The sequence below is a fragment of the Portunus trituberculatus genome, chromosome 42, assembly GCF_017591435.1.
Source record: "Portunus trituberculatus isolate SZX2019 chromosome 42, ASM1759143v1, whole genome shotgun sequence".
Taxonomy (NCBI): domain Eukaryota; kingdom Metazoa; phylum Arthropoda; class Malacostraca; order Decapoda; family Portunidae; genus Portunus; species Portunus trituberculatus.
Window position 1 is genome coordinate 26,401,369 of NC_059296.1, and position 20,000 is coordinate 26,421,368.

At 42.5% G+C, this 20,000-nt stretch overlaps 1 protein-coding gene across 1 annotated transcript in view; it reads right to left on the minus strand.

Moving 5' to 3' along the window:
• Positions 1 to 20,000, minus strand: part of LOC123517556 (tyrosine-protein kinase Btk29A-like) — a 140,870-nt gene that overhangs the window by 63,707 nt on the left and 57,163 nt on the right. The window contains exon 3 of the mRNA XM_045277774.1: positions 41 to 236. Within this exon, the coding sequence (XP_045133709.1) occupies positions 41 to 236 (196 nt within the window). The remainder of the gene's footprint in view (positions 1 to 40; positions 237 to 20,000) is intronic.

Here is a 20,000-nt window from a genome sequence, read left to right on the forward strand (position 1 = left end):
ACACACACACACACACACAAACCAGCTTGACAATACTCACATCTCCGCAGGTAGTCCAGCCACTCGTCCCGCTCGTAACCACTAACGGCGGCGATGTAGAGGACGTACTGTTCCTTCTCTTCGGAGAGGTAGCACAACTGGAACACGTAGTCCCTCTGGAAGACCACACTGTTCACGCACTCCACCGCCACCACGCGACTCAACTCCACGCGGCCACGCTCTTTCCGCCGCCCGCTCTGTTGACAGGTAGAGACAGACCAGGGTGTGACGGACGCCGCGAAGTGCAGGGAACGACTCAGTATAGGGGTGTGTGTGTGTGTGTGTGTGTGTGTGTGTGTGTGTGTGTGTGTGTGTGTGTGTGTGTGTGTGTGTGTGAGAGAGAGAGAGAGAGAGAGAGAGAGAGAGAGAGAGAGAGAGAGAGAGAGAGAGAGAGAGAGAGAGAGAGAGAGAGAGAGAGAGAGAGAGAGAGAGAGAGAGAGAGACAAAGCAACAGAAAACGTGACACAAAGACAGATACACAAAAAGTGACAGACAGAGACACAGGCAGAGATAAAGACATACAGAGACAGACACCAAAGACAGAGAGAAATGACAAATAGAGACAGAAAGACAGACATACAGACAAATAAAAACATCAACACAGATATAAAGCGACACAGACAGATGGACCATAAGAAGAAACACTTTCATTGTAGCAGTTTTATTCATATCCTCTGTCTCACTTTTCACACTCATTCACAGCGCTCACTTTCATCTCACGCTTACCCACCAACACTCATGCTCCTTCTCATCCCTCACTCACCCATCCAACCATCCTCACACTCAGCCAGCCCCTCTCACTCACACTCACACCCAACTCACACTCAGAAACTTACACGCGAGACCGTTCTCTCTCTCTCTCTCTCTCTCTCTCTCTCTCTCTCTCTCTCTCTCTCTCTCTCTCTCTCTCTCTCTCTCTCTCATATACTCCTATTCTTTGTTCGTTTACTAATTTTTTCTTCTTTTTTTATCCTTTCTAAATTTTTTTCTGCATTTTCTCTTTTTGTTCCTTTTACTATTTTCGTTCCCCTCTTTTCACTACTACTACTTTCTCCTCGTCCTCGTCCTCGTCCTCTTCCTCCTCCTCCTCCTCCTTATCATATCACATGGTTTTACCTTTTTTTCTCGCCAGCCTCGGCTGGAGGGAGGGGTGGGTGGGGAGGAGCCTTCTGCTTTGCTGTCCTGTCTCTATCACTGGTAGTTAGGAAATAGCTTCAAGAAGCAGCCTAGTAAAGACCTCAGGGTCTGTTGCTGTTTGTCCTCCTTTGTATTCCTTTGTATTCCTTATCCTCCTTACTCTCCTAGTCCTCCTCTTCGTCCTCCTCCTCTTCCTCCTCCTCGTCCTCCACTTCGTCCTCCTCCTCCTCCTCCTCCTCCTCCTCCTCCTCCTCCTCCTCCTCTCCTCCTCCTCCTCCTCCTCCTCCTCCTCCTCCTCCTCCTCCTCCTCCTCCTCCTCCTCCTCCTCCTCCTCCTCCTCCTCCTCCTCCGCCACAATCAACAAAATATAAAAAGAATGGTGCAGTAGAAACAAGGATGACATACAGTAAGTAGAATCTTCAGGACCAATAATCAGGGTATGACACGACGTATTGAGTTTAAGCTTGACAAAAGTTAGATTTTAAAAAGATAGGAAGGAATTGGATCTCATATAGAGCGGTGGCTGAATGGAACAGACTCACGAATCATCACTTTGTTAGCACCTAGTCATTAATTACCAGGACGCGCTTTCATATTCATTCTGGTGACTATTTGGCGATTTTATACAGCTTCAGAAACTTATGCTGGGATGAGAATAGTAAAGACTCTGGGCGTTAATCTTTTTACCTCCATGGAACCTTCCTAATGGAAATAAAATCAAGGTTAAAAAATGCGTCTCAGTATTGAAAGGGCTATGGGCAAAAGTGAAGAGAAAGTAAATAAAAGAAATAAAGGATACTAAGGTAGAGCCATTTCAGTTTTGTTGGTGCCATAAAACTCTTCTCCTAAACAACATTATATTGCTAGAAGAACAAATACAGATGTACATAAACATACAGTTCCAAAGTATATCTATAGAGAATTAGAGATGATGAACGGGTGAAGGTAAGTGTTGCCTGTTGTACTTAAAGGTTACACATATTTATGGATGAGGATGATCGATAAATAAATAGATAGATAGATGGATAGATGGATAGATATAGATAGATAGATAGATAGATAGATAGATAGACAGATAGATAAATTTAGATATAAAAATAGATAGATATAGATAAATAGATATAAAAAAATAGAAAATAGACAGATAAATAGATAGAGATAGAAAGAAAGATAGATAGATGTAGATAAATATAGATAAAAAAAAAAAATATATATATATATATATATATGAATAAACAAAATAGAGGTAAATGTGCTTCATACAGGAACTATCACGTGTAAACCTGACGACATTTTTGTAGCTTCCCTTATTTCATTATGTCTAATGTTTTAATATCTCCTCCCGCACGTAGACACTGCCTTTAGTGGAGTAAAAAAGAGCAGTGTAATGCTGTCACTCACGCAGCAGAGCATTAGGGAAGCCAGTAAAAGATGACTGCTCTCTGAACTCTCATTTTTTAACCCCCTTCAGTATTGGGACGCATTTTTTACCATGAGTTTGGGTTCGATTAGATGATTTTATTTACATTAGAAAAGGTCTATTGAGGTCACATGATCAAAGACCGGAATCTTCACTATTTTAATCCCTACATAAGTTTCTGAAGCTGTATATAAAATCACTTATCGCCGACATATATTTTTTTATTTCTTTATTTATACCATGTAGGTTTTTTACGGGAATTTATGGGCTAAAGGGGATACTTTTTGGGGTACCTCCTATCTCAAAGCCCAACCTACACTCGGACCGTGGACAGGATTCGAACCCGTGCGCTTGGAGACCCCTCGGACCCCAAAGCACGCATGGTTCCACTGTACCACGGCTGACACAGAACAATCCTTACATAACCTATAGAAGAGGTGACCTTTCCTTAAGTTTACTACAGAAAGACCAACGTGAATCAATAACAAGCATGAACACTTTTTTTTTTAATACAGAAAGGCTTCGTGAAATTGATGCCGGCCCAACCTTAAATGGCAGCGATCAAGGAGTGACTGCATTCACTACCAATATACAAGACAGTCTGAAGTAAGACCTGGCAGCACAGAAGCAAACACCAACAACACATCAAATAAATAAATGAATAATGAACAACGCTTTACACTTCATTGCATCCTGATTCACTTTTTACGTCAGCTTTTTCTTCCTCCTCCTTTTCACGCTGCTATTTTTCTTTCTCCTTCTTCTTCTTCTCCTCCTCCTCCTCCTCCTCCTCCTCCTCCTCCTCCTCCTCCTCCTCCTCCTCCTCCTCCTCCTTCTGATCTGTCGTGTCGTCAATGTCTTTATGGTTTGTGAAAATCGTCCCTCCCGATTTTTTCTCCCAATTTCCTTCAGTGATTGGTTGTGTTTGGCAGGAAATAGGTGAGCTGTCTTTTGCAGGTAGGTGTGTGTGTGTGTGTGTGTGTGTGTGTGTGTGTGTGTGTGTGTGTGTGTGTGTGTGTGTGTGTGTGTGTGTGTGTGTGTGTATAAGAAATATGCTTCAGTAGGTCTTGACAAGCGAAAATATTATTACAACTTTCTCTCAAATCATATAATATCCTCTCTCTCTCTCTCTCTCTCTCTCTCTCTCTCTCTCTCTCTCTCTCTCTCTCTCTCTCTCTCTCTCTCTCTCTCTCTCTCTCTCTCTCTTTCAAGACGTGACGAAAAGAAAAGACGTGAAAAAGAGGCGACGTATATTTTGTATGGTACGATGAACACTATTATTTCCTCCTTTTCCTGGCAACATTTTCCCTTCCCTCTCCCGCTACCATATGTGGGCAAAGCATTTCAGGAGGTACGCGTCTTGCCGCAGCCCCTTTGTTCTAATTTCTAAAGGTTTTCCATCCCAATATCTTCATTTCCTTTGTTCACCCACGCCAATGTCTCTCTCTCTCTCTCTCTCTCTCTCTCTCTCTCTCTCTCTCTCTCTCTCTCTCTCTCTCTCTCTCTCTCTCGTAAACGCGGCTCTTGCCAATATCTCTCCTCTTCCTCCTCCTTCTCCTTTTCCTCCTCCTCCTCCTCCTCTTCCTCTTCCTCCTCCTCCTCCTCCTCCTCCTCCTCCTCCTCCTCCTCCTCCTCCTCCTCCTCCTCCTCCTCTTGATATACGGATGACTGTATTTCTTCTCGAGGAATCTGACCTCCCTGTCTTGCATAGTATGAGCCCGTCCGTTTCCAGAATGGTGCGCGGCCAGGCCTCCACGCCAGGCTTATGGAGGCACAAACACACACAAACAGCAATGCCAAGACACTAATAAAACATGGCTACAAAAACCTCTGAGAATATACAGCAGAAGCCTAAAGTGAAGTAAATATAAATGATAAAAAAAAAAAAAGGTTCTCTCGTGTAGCGTCGAGTGGTGAGCAGCAAGGTACGAACGACGAAATGAGCGGATGATCATTCTTATTCTTTATCATTTCATCACGCCGGTACGTATTTACTGACAAACACTACACCAATCCAACCTATTAAGAGCAGAATAGAAAATAAATTAAATCTCGTTCATCACAGAGAGCATTACTCTACACTCCAATGAAAATAAAGCAAAAATGAATTTTAAAAAATCCCAGATCCTGTCCAACAAAGCTTAAACGGATGGTTAAATTCTGACACATTGAAATGTGTCATACATCACCCATCTGTAAAAAACAAACGAGTCGCAAACTCAAACTTGTCAGTTCTTTGTAAATTAATGGAGACCCTTTTAGGAGGCAATGTGGCGATACACTTACAAAACAGCTGAATGAATAACTCGGATCTCTGCAGGAAGCATTTGTGTTAAGTTACTCGTGTTCTTTCGTTACTTTCTTTTCGACTGATGACGTAATACCAGTCCATTTCCAAAGACCGTATCAGTGACTGTTGAGTAACTTTCTCATCTACTCGTAGTATATAAGTGCTAACAACTACCACTGGACTGAGGACTGGCCGCCTAGCAAGACACTACCACTGGACTGAGGACCGACCCCCTAAGAAGACACTGGTCCTACATGCCGTGTCGTCTCCCTGGCTCAACGCAGAAAGTGACATACCAAGAGTCTGGTGGTTCTCTCTGCTCAGTTCTTGGTGTGAATCAATGATATCAACGATCGTTTTATCTCCTAAGTATTAGAATATACATTACATGAAAATCGTCTAAGTAACCATGATAAGTCAAAGAAGCCTTGCAGTAAAATTCAAACTGAGCAACACAATAGCAAATTAAATTCACTGATAATAAAAAAAACAATGAGCTTTGCATCAGAACAGATTTTCTGCCGTGGGTGAAATGAAAGATCTCTAACATCAAGCAGTTTGAACGCCAGTCACCATTCCTGCGAGGTCATTACAGAAATTGTTGTACCTTCAAACACAAACCAGAAAAGGATACGTTAAAACTGCATAATTTCCGGATGTGATCAATACTACAAAAAAAATTAATAAAAAACTATAAAACAAATAGTACAGCAAAATGCACCTAAAATAATACATCAGCTGAGGAATGTTCATTCAGTTTTCTAAATGAAGGATGTAAAGTGACCCAACAATAATGTTTACAGTATTCAAAGCATTCAGCAACACAAATAAAAATCATTCCTTTACAAATTGACCATATATAAGAAAACAAAAAAGCCTCAACATAACAGGTAAAACTATTCACATCAAGTAAGTATCTCCTTTAGCCCATTAATTCCCGTGAAAAGCCCACATGGTATAAAAAAAAAAAAAATTGACGCCAAACACCTTTAATTGCGCTATTAAGGTTTGGAGACTTATCATCTTGTACATCAAGTCGTAGCACAAGTTAAACCTAAGAAAAATAAATATACCTCAAGTTTTAATATATTTTCATTTTCTTTCGTTTCCACAACTAAAATATAATTACCATCAGCAAATATAACAGAAACTCGTTAGGATATACGAGGCGTCACTTACTGAGGCCATCGCTGCTTATCTAACACCGGAAAGACAAGACGGAAAGACTAACACTTATATCTTTCCTATATGATTTCCACGCTGATTCTACCATCCTGTCTGGCACTACTCACTTTCCTACCACCTCTCAATCATGGCAGACTGTATTAATGCTTTCAGTGGACACGCCCTAACTGCTTCTGTATTTCCATATTCCTGTGCCCTCAAATCACTCAAAAGGGAGGTTTCAAGACATTTATCCCTTTCCGTTGGCTCTCTCTCGGACCTGCACGGGGACTGGCAACTAAGTGGGTCTTTTTGGTTTACTCTTTCTGCTGCTCTTGGTCATTTTCTCGTACATTAAAAACACTTGATGGTCGATTTCCCACAACCCGACAAAAAGGAGAAACAAGTCTGCTGCTGTATGGCTCCTTTTTTGTTCCTCCTCAATCTCTGCATCCCTTTACCCACTCTCACCACTATGTTAACAATGAGAGTATGAAGCCCTCCCGTGTCTCTCTCTCTCTCTCTCTCTCTCTCTCTCTCTCTCTCTCTCTCTCTCTCTCTCTCTCTCTCTCTCAATATGACACTGACTTTACTCTTCCAGCCTCACTAAGTACTCATAACCATATAATACTCTACCCTCCTCCTCCTCCTCCTCCTCCTCCTCCTCCTCCTCCTCCTCCTCCTCCTCTTCTCTCCATCACTTCTTGCTTCTCTTCTCTTTCCATTCATCCACCCACCATACCTCCCTCCCTCCCTCCCATCCTTTCTCTCTGTCGTCTGCCTCTCTCCTCCTCCTTCCACCTTCCTCCTCCTCCTCCTCTCTTTTTTCCTCCTCTTATCTTTCTCTCTCCTTCACCTCCCCATCTCCTCCACACACCGACCCTCCCTTGCCTCTCTCTCTCTCTCTCTCTCTCTCTCTCTCTCTCTCTCTCTCTCTCTCTCTCTCTCTCTCTCTCTCTCTTCATTTCCTCCCTCCATCGCTCTTCATTCTCTCTCTCTCTCTCTCTCTCTCTCTCTCTCTCTCTCTCTCTCTCTCTCTCTCTCTCTCTCTCTCTCTCTCTCTCTCTCTCTCTCTCTCTCTCTCTCTCTCTCTCTCTCTCTCTCTCTCTCTCTCTCTCTCTCTCTCTCTCTCTCTCTCTCTCTCTCTCTCTCTCTCATCCTCTCTCTCTCTCTCTCTCTCTCTCTCTCTCTCCTCCTTCCTCCCTCCTCCATCCACCCTCTCTCTCTCTCTCTCTCTCTCTCTCTCTCTCTCTCTCTCTCTCTCTCTCTCTCTCTCTCTCTCTCTCTCTCTCCTCTCTCTCTCTCTAGCTTCAAACAAGATCCATGAGAGAGAGAGAAGAGAGAGAGAGAGAGAGAGAGAGAGAGAGAGAGAGAGAGAGAGAGAGAGAGAGAGAGAGAGAGAGAGAGAGAGAGAGAAAAGTTTTGTTTTCTTACTCTTCCCTTAACTTTGGTTTTCGCGTGAAGGAATCTCTCTCTCTCTCTCTCTCTCTCTCTCTCTCTCTCTCTCTCTCTCTCTCTCTCTCTCTCTCTCTCTCTCTCTCTCTCTCATAAGGATGGAAAAAAATAACCTTCTTGTCAAAAATAGAAGGGCCAAGCAAACACTCCGACCAGCACGTAATTTCTAGCCTCTCTCTCTCTCTCTCTCTCTCTCTCTCTCTCTCTCTCTCTCTCTCTCTCTCTCTCTCTATCTCTATCTATCTATCTATCTATCTACCTACCTATGTATTTATCTCTATTTATCTATTTACCTCTGTCTGTCTGTCTATCTATCTATCTATACGTCACATTATCAATTTCTCACAAGGCACAGCTTCCGCTATCGACAGAAATTCACACACACACACACACACACACACACACACACACACACACACCTTGCCACCCACAGACATGCCCTAATGATATTTAAACAAGGTAAATGGCACGCAAACACGCTCTGAACCGCGTCAAACACCACGCTACCCACCACCACCACCACCACCACGACTCAACACGCAGGATCATTCACACTCGTACGCCAAGTAGAGAAACAGTACTAGTGAAAAGATATGCACGTAATAAATAGATAGATAGATAGATAGATAGACATAGATACATAGATATAGATACATACATAAATACATAGATACATATAGATAAATAGATAGATAAATAGATAGAATGATAAATATAGATAGATAGATACAGATGGATAGAAGGACACTGGCCCCCTTTTCCCACCAAGCAACTCCCAACACGACACAGTAACTTGTCGTATTAAGATAAGGTGATGTACTTTCCTTCGCACCATGAGCCATATCCAAAAACTCTTCCCTCTCTCATGGCGACCAATTTCAAGAGCCACAGAGACAATTAGCCGTGTTCTAAAGAGTATTTGTCCTGCTGGCAATGCAAAAATCTTGTTAACATGGCGCTAGAAATGCTGAAAGACACTTAAAAATCATTGTAACTTAAACTAGAGCTCTTTGAAAATAGTGGAGGTGAGGAGCAGTAGTTTTTAAAATATGGGAACTAGAGCCTTTTGAAAATAGTGGAGGTGAGGCGAAGAAGTGTTTAGAATATGGGCCTATATGTTGCCTATCATCCGTCAAGGCAGTGAAGTAATGAGATGTGAATTCCAGAGACGGTCATTAACTTGTGGGTTTCTAAGTAATGGACAAACTTATGATAGACAGACTACTTTGATACGCGGAGTAATGTAATGTTCTGTATATGGTGTACTGGGGCTGTGTATTGTTCTACCCCAAGGGACGCCACGCTCAGTCTGGTTCCTAACGCAGCTTAAGGAACAGGCTCACGCTCTGGCTGGCAATCCGCTTGCCTTCCTTCTTTGACTGGTTATACTGTCCTGCACAGCCAGTCTAGTTCTACAGTTTACTGTCTACAATCACACTCCAGTGTGTAGACTGTAATTCTACATCATCACGCTAGCTACAAGCTTCATCTAGCCGCTCTGACTACAAATCTCTCTGGCCGCCGGCTACTTCTCAAGCCTTTCCACGTCCGCTCGCTACCAAGCTACCAAGCCTCCAGTACATTTTGTATCCTACAATAAATATAGGGAAGTTTCCCCGGCATTTCTCTTCAACCACACCAGAACATATTGATGGTGCCAGCGGTACCAGGACAAACTGTTACGACTCGAGAGTGATCACGTTGTTAGTGGCATTAGGGTGTAAGTGGCGTCAGGTTGTTAGTGATGTCTGTTGTTAGTGCCATCAAGATATTCGAGCCATCAAGTTGTTAGTGCCATCAAGTTGTTAGTGTCATCAGGTTGTTAGTGTCATCAAGTTGTTAGTGCCATCAAGATATTAGCGCCATCAAGTTGTTAGTGTCATCAGGTTGTTAGTGTCATCAAGTTGTTAGTGCCATCAGGTTGTTAGTGCCATCAGGTTGTTAGTGGCATCAGGTTGTTAGTGCCATCAGGTTGTTAGCGCCATCAGGTTGTTAGTGGCATCAGGTTGTTAGTGGCATCAGGTTGTTAGTGGCATCAGGTTGTTAGCGCCATAAGGTTGTTAGTGCCATCAGGTTGTTAGTGCCATCAGGTTGTTAGTGGCATCAGGTTGTTAGTGGCATCAGGTTGTTAGTGCCATCAGGTTGTTAGTGGCATCAGGTTGTTAGTGTCATCAAGTTGTTAGTGCCATCAGGTTGTTAGTGCCATCAGGTTGTTAGTGGCATCAGGTTGTTAGTGCCATCAGGTTGTTAGCGCCATCAGGTTGTTAGTGCCATCAGGTTGTTAGTGGCATCAGGTTGTTAGCGCCATCAGGTTGTTAGTGGCATCAGGTTGTTAGTGGCATCAGGTTGTTAGCGCCATAAGGTTGTTAGTGCCATCAGGTTGTTAGTGCCATCAGGTTGTTAGTGGCATCAGGTTGTTGGTGCCATCAGGTTGTTAGTGGCATCAGGTTGTTAGTGCCATCAGGTTGTTAGTGCCATCAGGTTGTTAGTGCCATCAGGTTGTTAGTGCCATCAGGTTGTTGGTGCCATCAGGTTGTTAGTGCCATCAGGTTGTTAGTGCCATCAGGTTGTTAGTGCCATCAGGTTGTAAGTGGCATCAGGTTGTTGGTGCCATCAGGTTGTTAGTGGCATCAGGTTGTTGGTGCCATCAGGTTGTTAGTGCCATCAGGTTGTTAGTGCCATCAGGTTGTTAGTGCCATCAGGTTGTAAGTGGCATCAGTGCCATCAGGTTGTTAGTGGCATCAGGTTGTTAGTGGCATCAGGTTGTTGTGGCATCAGTTAGCGCCATAAGGTTGTTAGTGCCATCAGGTTGTTAGTGCCATCAGGTTGTTAGTGGCATCAGGTTGTTAGTGCCATCAGGTTGTTAGTACCATCAGGTTGTTAGTACCATCAGGTTGTTAGTGCCATCAGGTTGTTAGTGGCATCAGGTTGTTAGTGGCATCAGGTTGTTAGTGCCATCAGGTTGTTAGTGCCATCAGGTTGTTAGTGCCATCAGGTTGTTAGTGCCATCAGGTTGTTAGTGCCATCAGGTTGTTAGTGCCATCAGGTTGTTAGTGCCATCAGGTTGTTAGTGCCATCAGGTTGTTAGTGCCATCAGGTTGTTAGTGGCATCAGGTTGTTAGTGCCATCAGGTTGTTGGTGCCATCAGGTTGTTAGTGGCATCAGGTTGTTAGTGCCATCAGGTTGTTAGTGGCATCAGGTTGTTAGTGGCATCAGGTTGTTAGTGGCATCAGGTTGTTAGTGCCATCAGGTTGTTAGTGGCATCAGGTTGTTACTGCCATCAGGTTGTTAGTGCCATCAGGTTGTTAGTGCCATCAGGTTGTTAGTGGCATCTCCGCCAGTTTTTCTCGCCCCTCCAACTGCTTACTCTGTATAAGGGCCTTATCCGTCCCTGTATGGAGTACTCTTCGCATATTTGGCGGGTTCCAGTCACACAGCTTTGCTTGATAGGGTGGAATCGAAAGCTCTTCGTCTCATCAACTCCCCTCCTCTGACTAAATGTCTTCAGTCTCTTTCTCACCGCCGAAATGTTGCATTCCTTTCTATCTTTTATCGCTATTTTCATGGTAACTGTTCTACTGATCTTGCTAACTGCATGCTTCCCCTTCTCCTGCGGCCTCGCTGCACAAGGCTTTCTTCTTCCTCTCATCCCTATTCTGTCCAATTCCTTCATGCAAGAGTTTTGGCACTTTTTACACTTTTAGAGAGCTAGCACTCAAGTGGGCCTTTTTTTTCACTTTCTCTTTTTTGCCCTTGGCTGGCGCTCTTCCCTACGTAAAAAAAAAAAAAAAAAAGACAGTGAAATTATGAAACGTTGAATGCAAAGGTTGTCATTAATTCATGGGCTTCTCAACAATGGGCGAACTGTTAAAGGTTACAGTGATCAGGTTGTCAGTGTCAAATTAACAGGGAGCTTTACAAGACAACTGGACGGAATTACGAAAGGGGATGGTATGTATAGATCAATAAGTGTTTTTAACCACTTCAATAATGGGACACATTTTCGCCTTGAGATTCGTGTACGATTAGATCATTTTACTGACATGAGGAAGGAACTATGTAGGTCAGAAGATTAGTGGCCACAGTCTTCACTATTTCAATACCCCACATAAGTTTCTGAGTGTGTATAAAATCACCAAATAGTGAACAGAATGAATATGAAAACGTGTCATGGTACGGTACTCAATGCAAAATATTTAATGCAGTAAGAGACACGTGCAGGATTAATGGTTTCTTGCAGTTTCCCTTGTTTTCTTACGTTCTTGTGCTCTCTTACTAACTGTTCACTTGGGACTATCTATGCTACAGTTAAAATGTCACAGTCTGTAATGCAAAATACTTATCTATGTACATACACAAAAAAATAAATAATAATAATGATAATAATAACAATAGTAATAATAATGATAATAATAATAGTAATAAATATAATAATATTAATAATAATAATAATAATAATAATAATAATAATAATAATAATAATAATAATAATAATTTTGTACACATTTATTAAGACGAGAAGTAAGTTTGTTTGAGTTTTGGTTTCATGTTTCCTTTTCTTTTTTTTTCAAGTTTCACTTATTCACAATCTCTGAAGACAATGTTCCAAATATCGAAGACATTGATAAAGAAAAAGCTTCCCTTCAAGACAACGATGGTAGTGAAGGCGATGGCGACCAAGGAGGAAAAGTAACCAAGAACGAGAAATATGATAAAATGAGAATAACACACCTGGAAAGACGAAACGAAAAAGACGAGGAGGAGGAAGAGGAGGAGGAGGAGGAGGAGGAGGAGGAATACAAAGGAAAATCAAACAACAACAGACCTTTTGGTCCTTTCAAGGCAGTTTGGTAACTCTTTGAACTAGCTACAACGAAAAGAGACAGGACAGCACAGAGGAAGGCTCCTCCCCAACCACCACTCACTCCAACTTTCGCTGGCATAAAAAATAGTAATGGAGGAGGAGGAGGAGGAGGAGGAGGAGGAGGAGGAGGAGGAGGAGGACCACAAAGAGCAAACAGCACCAGCTCTGTTGCCAGTGGCGGCTACGGTGTCAAACATACAGTGAAAGAAAGGATAACACACATAAAAACTCGTCCCCACCCAGAGCCTATTGGAAGTGAGGAAATGCTAGAGGCGTGGAGGAGCTGCGTGAAGAGCGACGAGATGTACGAGTATAACAACCACTACTGCTATCAAGCAAGTGACAAGCAACGATCTCAGTAACGCGACGCTTGGTAAGTAAACACGAAGGCACCTTGACTCCAAACACTTCAGGGCGGAGGATACCGACTCAACTGTAGACTGCCGTACCAAACTCGTATAATCTGTCTTAAAACCAAACTTGTATAATCTGTCTTAACAAATTTTAACCATTGTGCTATTTAAATTGGAACCTATTCGCCCAAAATGTTAAAAAGAAAGATGTTTAACTTCAAATGATGTAAATCTACTAATTATCTTCTGGTTATTATGTCTTGTCAATATATTTCATTGGGTAAGTGTGAAGTAAGGATGGTGAATCATTTTACTGAGTACTCTTTAGGTGTTTCTATTAAATCACAGCTCATCCTTCGCCTTCAAAGGTTGAATAAATTCAGTTCGTTACGCCTTTCTACATTGGAAATGCTTCATTCAATATATCATTTCAAGTATTTCATGCTGTACTCTACTGATTTTCATTATTTTTTTCTAATCTACATGTAAAATGGTGACTTGAGCTGTATGCATCACTCAAGAAAGGATTGAACTGGCGATTTATAAGTTTTAATATATAAACAGTAATCCTTAATTTTCAAGGTAAGCTGATCAGTTTGTTAGCATTCTTTACAACCTCTCAGGAAATGCAGACTGGGTTTCGGATCACGTGATAGTATGACTCTAAGACCTATTTTCTTACTCACCAGTCATCAAATAATTAGTGTGGTGATTCCTGCTTCCTATGTAAAGCACTCTGCATCTGTATTTGGAATTCTGTAGTTAAACTGCGAAATTACTTTGTCCTTGCTGTTGTTAGTTTACCAGCTATTTTGGTGTTATCAACAAATGTTGACATTTTGCAGATGAGACTATCGACAGCGTCATTAATGCAGAAAAATTATAGAACAAGGAAAAGAGCAAATCTCTCTGAGTTTGTCACTTTTTACAATACATCAGCAAAACAAAATGTCTTTACGAACCATTCTAATTTCAGTCAGTCAGTCATCAATCCAACTCCATATCACCAGTGATGTTGTATGTGCACAGCTTTAATGAACAGTTGTTCATGAGATACTTAATCCAATGACCGCTGGAAATAAACACGTGCAACGTCTATCGATCTATCGCCAAGGAACTCTTTAAAAGTGCAGTGAAGTCAAACAAGTCAGCAAGGCACGCATGCTAATCAAGGAACCATGCTGTGAATAATTCATAAACTTGTTTTGTAACTAGTTATCTTTTATGTATTTCACCACAACGTTTCAAACTGTGGAGCATTGAACTAATCTCAAGCCAAGTGCAACAAGGCTAATAGGTCATATATTTCCTGGCAGTGACCCGCCTCCCTTCTTGATGATTGCTGCAATGCTCTAATGCAGGGGTTCTCAACCTTTTTATCGTTAAGAACCCCCTGAGTTATAAGACCATCTACCAGTACCCCCAGTATTGTCACATGGAACATGGAACTCAATATGCAATGGCACTGCAAAGGATTTTATTAGATCAGCCATCTAAGTACCCCTGGAAATCTTCTTATGAACCCCCTGTGGTTTCGCGCTGTCAGGATGGCCACTGTCCATGAGCTAACATCATTAGGTCTCTATGACGCTGAAGACGTCTATGCAGAACGGTTTGGTTGGCAATAGACAATCTCATTATCAGACTTTGATTTCTAAGTTATGAAAATAATCTCATTTACGGGGCTTCATAGGTTCATGGTGTCTTGTAGTCTACTTACTAACCTAGAAGGAAAGAAAATATCAAACTAACTTCGAGCTATCAATTGAGGAAGAAGTAATCTTTGTTCCAGGAATAGAGCAAGATGGTATATAAAAAACACAATGCATAGTTATAACCTAACTCTACTATTATAGCGTTTTTGTCGTAGATACATGTTTAGAAATACTTTACCTATCTTGATATCTCCTTATGTGACAAAAGAATATCCAAAAATATACGATATGCAGTTGACCATCTTTTCTGTGAAATATTACGATATCTGTTGAATCTGGCAACTTCAACGGGAGTTTGGGTCCTCTCCTAGTGTTTCCTTATGATTGGAACATTGATATTTACACGTCATTGTGATCAGGAAATAAAGAAAACTAAGTTTGCTTTTTCTAAGAGCATGAAATAGAAAAATTTATGTTTACAAGTGGCAGTTTATGTATAAGACACGCAAACCTGTGTGCACTCATCCACTCTATCCAGAAGCTTAACTAATTTTCAAAAGTTCCCCAATAGCTACACAACTACCATTGGTCTACTGTTTCTATCCAGTTACCTACAAACACGTACACATTCAAGGCAGCAACATGCAAAGTACACTAAATACTCCGGAGCAAAGCTGCCTCACCTTGTTTCATTAATCAGCTAACTCTTGCACACTTTCACACCAAAGCTATTTTTCATTTACCATCGACGATTTTATATTCGAATCAAAATTAAAACGACGATTGAGAACTTTCGGCCTAAAGATGTTTGAGGGCCGTGACGGCCTTGGGCGCCGCACGGGGGAAGGAGGTGGCCGTCGGGTCCGGCCTGGGGCCCAAGGCAGGGAACTGGCTGCAGGTCCTGCTTTTCCTTGGTGGCCTCAAGCTTCACTACTAGTCGTCCACTTGCAGCGCATCACACTAGGCAAGGGTCGCCATAAGCAAGAGATCAATGTCTACCACTCACCGGATGGTACCGTGAGGGGCCCTAAAGGGGTGATAAGGGCTCCTTGCATAGAATATGATGGTGAGTGGTGTGTACGGGACCTCTGCTTATAATGACACCGGGCTGAACAACTCGCCATGAACGAGGGCACGCTGTGCGCCATGAGCCAGGCACTGACAGTACCAGTGGTCCTTTACGTTAGGTTAGGTTAGGTTAGGTTAGGTTAGGTTAGATTAGGTTAGGTTAGGTTAGGTTAGGTAAAAAAGGACTCACTTCATGACAGCGTTTGGGGAGTGGTGTGTGGCGGGTCATTGCTCATGGCGACCTGTGTGAGGCATTGCAAGGTTGCATCGTCACTGCTCTCATAACCACGGGACTGGGGTTGACCCTTTCTGGGTAAAAAAGTTTCGTCCCAGTACCTGTGTAGGTAATAATACTTTGGATCGTTTCGCCATCGCCATCGCCGCACCGTTAGCCTCGATAAACGGATCGTTATCCTCAACAAACACATCTGTACCGTGGACACTGGAATCGCAACCTGTCGTGGAATCCCATTGTTAGCGTGGACTCATTTTCCTTCGCGGCTTCAAGCTCACTGATTGTTGTCAACTTGCAGCGCCTCATACTAGGCAAGGCGTCGCCTTAAGCAGGGTGCCGTGTCTACCGTCCATCAGATGATGCCGTGAGGGGCCTTTAAGGGGTGATAAGGGCTCCTTGCATAGAGTCTGGTGGTGAGTGGTGTGTACAGGACCTCTGCTTATAATGACATCGGGCTGAACAACTCGCCATGAACGAGGGCACGCTGTGCGCCATGAGCCAGGCACTGACCGTACCAGTGGTCCTTTACGGGGTGAAAAGGACTCACTGACAGTGTTTGGGGAGTGGAGTGTGGCGGGTTATGCTCATGGCTACCCGTGTGAGGCGCAGTAAGGTGGCAGCGTCACTCTCCTCGCACTCACGGGTCTGGGGTGAACTCTTACGGGGTGAAAGGGTTCGCCCCAGTACCTGTGTAGGCAAGTGAACTTCAATTGCGTCGCAGTGAGGTGGCAGCGCCACTCTCCTCGCACCTAAGGGTGTGGGATGGACCCTTACGGGGTGAAAGGGTTCATCCCAGCACCTGTGTAGGCAAGTGGACTTCAATTGCAGCGCAGGAAGGTGGCAGCGTCACTTTACTCGCACTCAAGGGTGTTGGGTGGATCCTTACGGGGTGAAAGGGTTCGTCCCAGTACCTGTGTAGGCAAGTGGACTTCAATATTGTGTCTTGAAATCGCATCGTGAGGACTGGAACCGCATCGACATCGTGGAAACCCGCATCGTTCCCGTGGAAACTGGAATTGCATCTTGATCGTGGAAACTCGCATTATTATCTTGGAAACTGGAAGGGCATCTTTATCATGGAAAGGCATCGTCATTTTGGAAACTTGCATCGCTATCGAGGAAACTGGAATGCCATTGTTATCTTGGAAACTCGGAGCGCTATCGAGGAATCTGGAATCAAATCTTATCGTACACACTGTTATCGTGGAAGCTCTCGTGATCGTCGTTCGTTTCGTTATCTCTGAATTACTTAATTAGTCTTGGTATTATTATTAGCCTCCGTAATAATAGAGATGTTGGTCATTTTATCTTATCTCTTTTACTGTATTTTTTTCAGGGTACAGTTTAGTGTTCTTCAACCTTTTCTAAATTCGTGCACCTTTTCGAGAAGCAAGGAGGACTATAAAAGAAATGCATCAATATTCGTAATTTTCCCTACTTTAAGACTGAAAATCGATAGATAACATTATTGAATATCTACCTGAAGCTACAGTTTTTTAGTCCTAAACAGTCGCTATATAGAGCGAAATGTACTATAACAAAATGCCACATCTCAAACACATTAGGCCCGTGTTCCGTCGGAGTGTAATATATTACTATTGTGAATAAATCGCAATACTTTGATTAATATCAATAGGAGAGGACCCAAACTGTCACAATTTCAGTGTTCGCAGGAGAGAGTCAGTATCGTCTCGCGGTACAGAGTAATCGTCTCTAAACACTGTATTACGATGTATCTATTGATTTGCCAGGGTTTTACTCCTACCAGTATTTTTCTGTTCTTATTCTACCATGGTATTTCTTTATAGTTACTTGAGTTTATACGACTGACATCATAATATAGAGCAAAACATAATTGTCTGGTGTACCAAGATCTTTCATTTCTAGAGACTTAATTAAATACAGCACGGAACCTTAACACACATTTCACCTCGCTTCTGCACAGGTTAATTCTTCTTCTTCTCAACTTTTTAATGTGATGTACCCTCGAAGTCTTTCAGTATTGATCACGTACCCTTACCCACAATGCAGCGTCAGGAAGGGTAACAATAAATGCATGGTTTATTGACTTAGTTTATTAAGTTTAAATTGTGTTATATATGTGGAGCAGACACAATTTTTAATTAATATTAGTATGTTTCTATGAGGTAGTGTCGATAGGAACTGGTACCTCACAGGGAGACACTATATGTGACTAACATGCAATGCATTTACCAAAAAGGAACTATATCAGACAATTTTCGATCATTATGGCAGTGAACTAGTGTTGCTTGCAGCTAGTTGCAACTTGTAACTAGTAACAGTGATAAATAAGTCACTGTGTGTGTGAATAACATATAAAATAAGAAATCGGAGCAAATATTATAGGTTTGCAAGGTTGTGTGGCAACTGTAATCCAAGAGAGCTTCCTCTCAAGTGATATAACTCCAAGAGTTTCCTTGTTAACGTTGTTAACGTGTCCTGGTTCTAGTGAAGGACACATTGTATACTACAAACGAATTTGCTGCTATTTAAAACTTAAGCATTTTGAGAAACCCGCCACGTACCCCAAAAATTCCTCTCACGTACCCCTGGGGGTACGCGTACCCCAGGTTGAGAACCCCTGCTCTAATGTATTTCTAATGTCAGATGTTTCAAATTTGCTCAGAACTGTTGAATAGAATTAACAGTTCTTCACTTATCTCATCCTTCACTTCTTTCAATATTTCGGAATATTTCGTTAGTTTCATGAGTATACAGGAAGAAATGCTTACTGACTAAGACAAGTTGTGAATGATTCATCAAACTGTCTTCGAAATATTTTACCACATTGTTTCAAACGATGGTTGACACTCGCTAACAATTAGGGTTAAGGTGATATGCTGCAATTTCTTGAATTTGAGTTACGTTCTGCCTTGAAAGTTGGTGTCACGTTAGCACATTTCTAATTTATCATTTGTTAAAGATATCGTTGAAAAAAATTCCAAGTGAAGCCAATGGTGTGTGTGTGTGTGTGTGTGTGTGTGTGTGTGTGTGTGTGTGTGTGTGTGTGTGTGTGTGTGTGTGTGTGTGTGTATTTTGATCTCGATTCCAACACTAAGGCTTCATTTTGATTGATGGACGTGTATCTCGGTCACGTCCCCAAACAGTGCGGCAGTGTGCAGTAATGACCTGCCGCCACCTATCACAGTTTGCGTTGAAAGTCTACCCCGCCCAGCATTACCTACAACTGATGAATCTAATGACACTCGCTCTCTGACTGTTTAATATATTTTTCTTACCCAATTCTAACCCGCCAAAATATTAAACCAAATTATGCTATGAAATATTTACCGAAGACGAGAAAAACTAATAAATAAATAGAATAAAATAAATACAAATAATAATGCACCATAAAAGAAGAATTAAGCCAAAATATTACATAACGTATAAATTGAAAACAAACGAAAAATCAAGAAAACATAATTAAATAAAAAAATTAAATTCATATCTAAATCAGACATGTCACTATTAGGTACGCAATCTGGAGGACTCTCTCTCTCTCTCTCTCTCTCTCTCTCTCTCTCTCTCTCTCTCTCTCTCTCCCCGAACTCCGTCTCGAACCAAGTGAACCCGCAAAGCCCGCATCAGCAAATACGGAACAGGTGCTTCGAGGCTTCGGAACGGATAGGCCCAGCAAAATGGAACGACAATAGCAAGACGAGAGAGAGAGAGAGAGAGAGAGAGACTTTTCAACACCACAGTCAATGTGTGTGTGTGTGTGTGTGTGTGTGTGTGTGTGTGTGTGTGTGTGTGTGTGTGTGTTCATTGGGTAGTAGTAGCACGTAGGAAGCCTTCAGGTAAGGTAAAGTTATTTTGTTGCTACCATTCTCTGAAGAAGGATGAGAGAGAGAGAGAGAGAGAGAGAGAGAGAGAGAGAGAGAGAGAGAGAGAGAGAGAGAGAGAGAGAGAGAGAGAGAGAGAGAGAGAGAGACTATCACATACACACAATAGAGGTGTTAGACTGTGAACATTCTACTTCCACCTTCCCTCTGCTCATCACACTCTGCCTCCTTCCATCCCTGGCTCCGGTAATCGCCGTCCCCACACGCACAGTGAAAGACACTCGTATGCTCGTTGTTGAAATGTACAGAGGCGGACTGAGCGCTGCATAAGAGAGATGCTTAATAATTCACAGCCGCGGCGGTTCGGAGCTGAGCGGGCGAGGCCAAGGGGGCTGCAGGGTTAAACATAAAAGCCAAACACCACTGAAGGGAGTCGCATAGCTTCACCCACTCCCGTCAGGTTTTGCAGATAAACTGAAGATAGGATGTGCGTGTCCTGTTGGCTCTTCATCCTCTT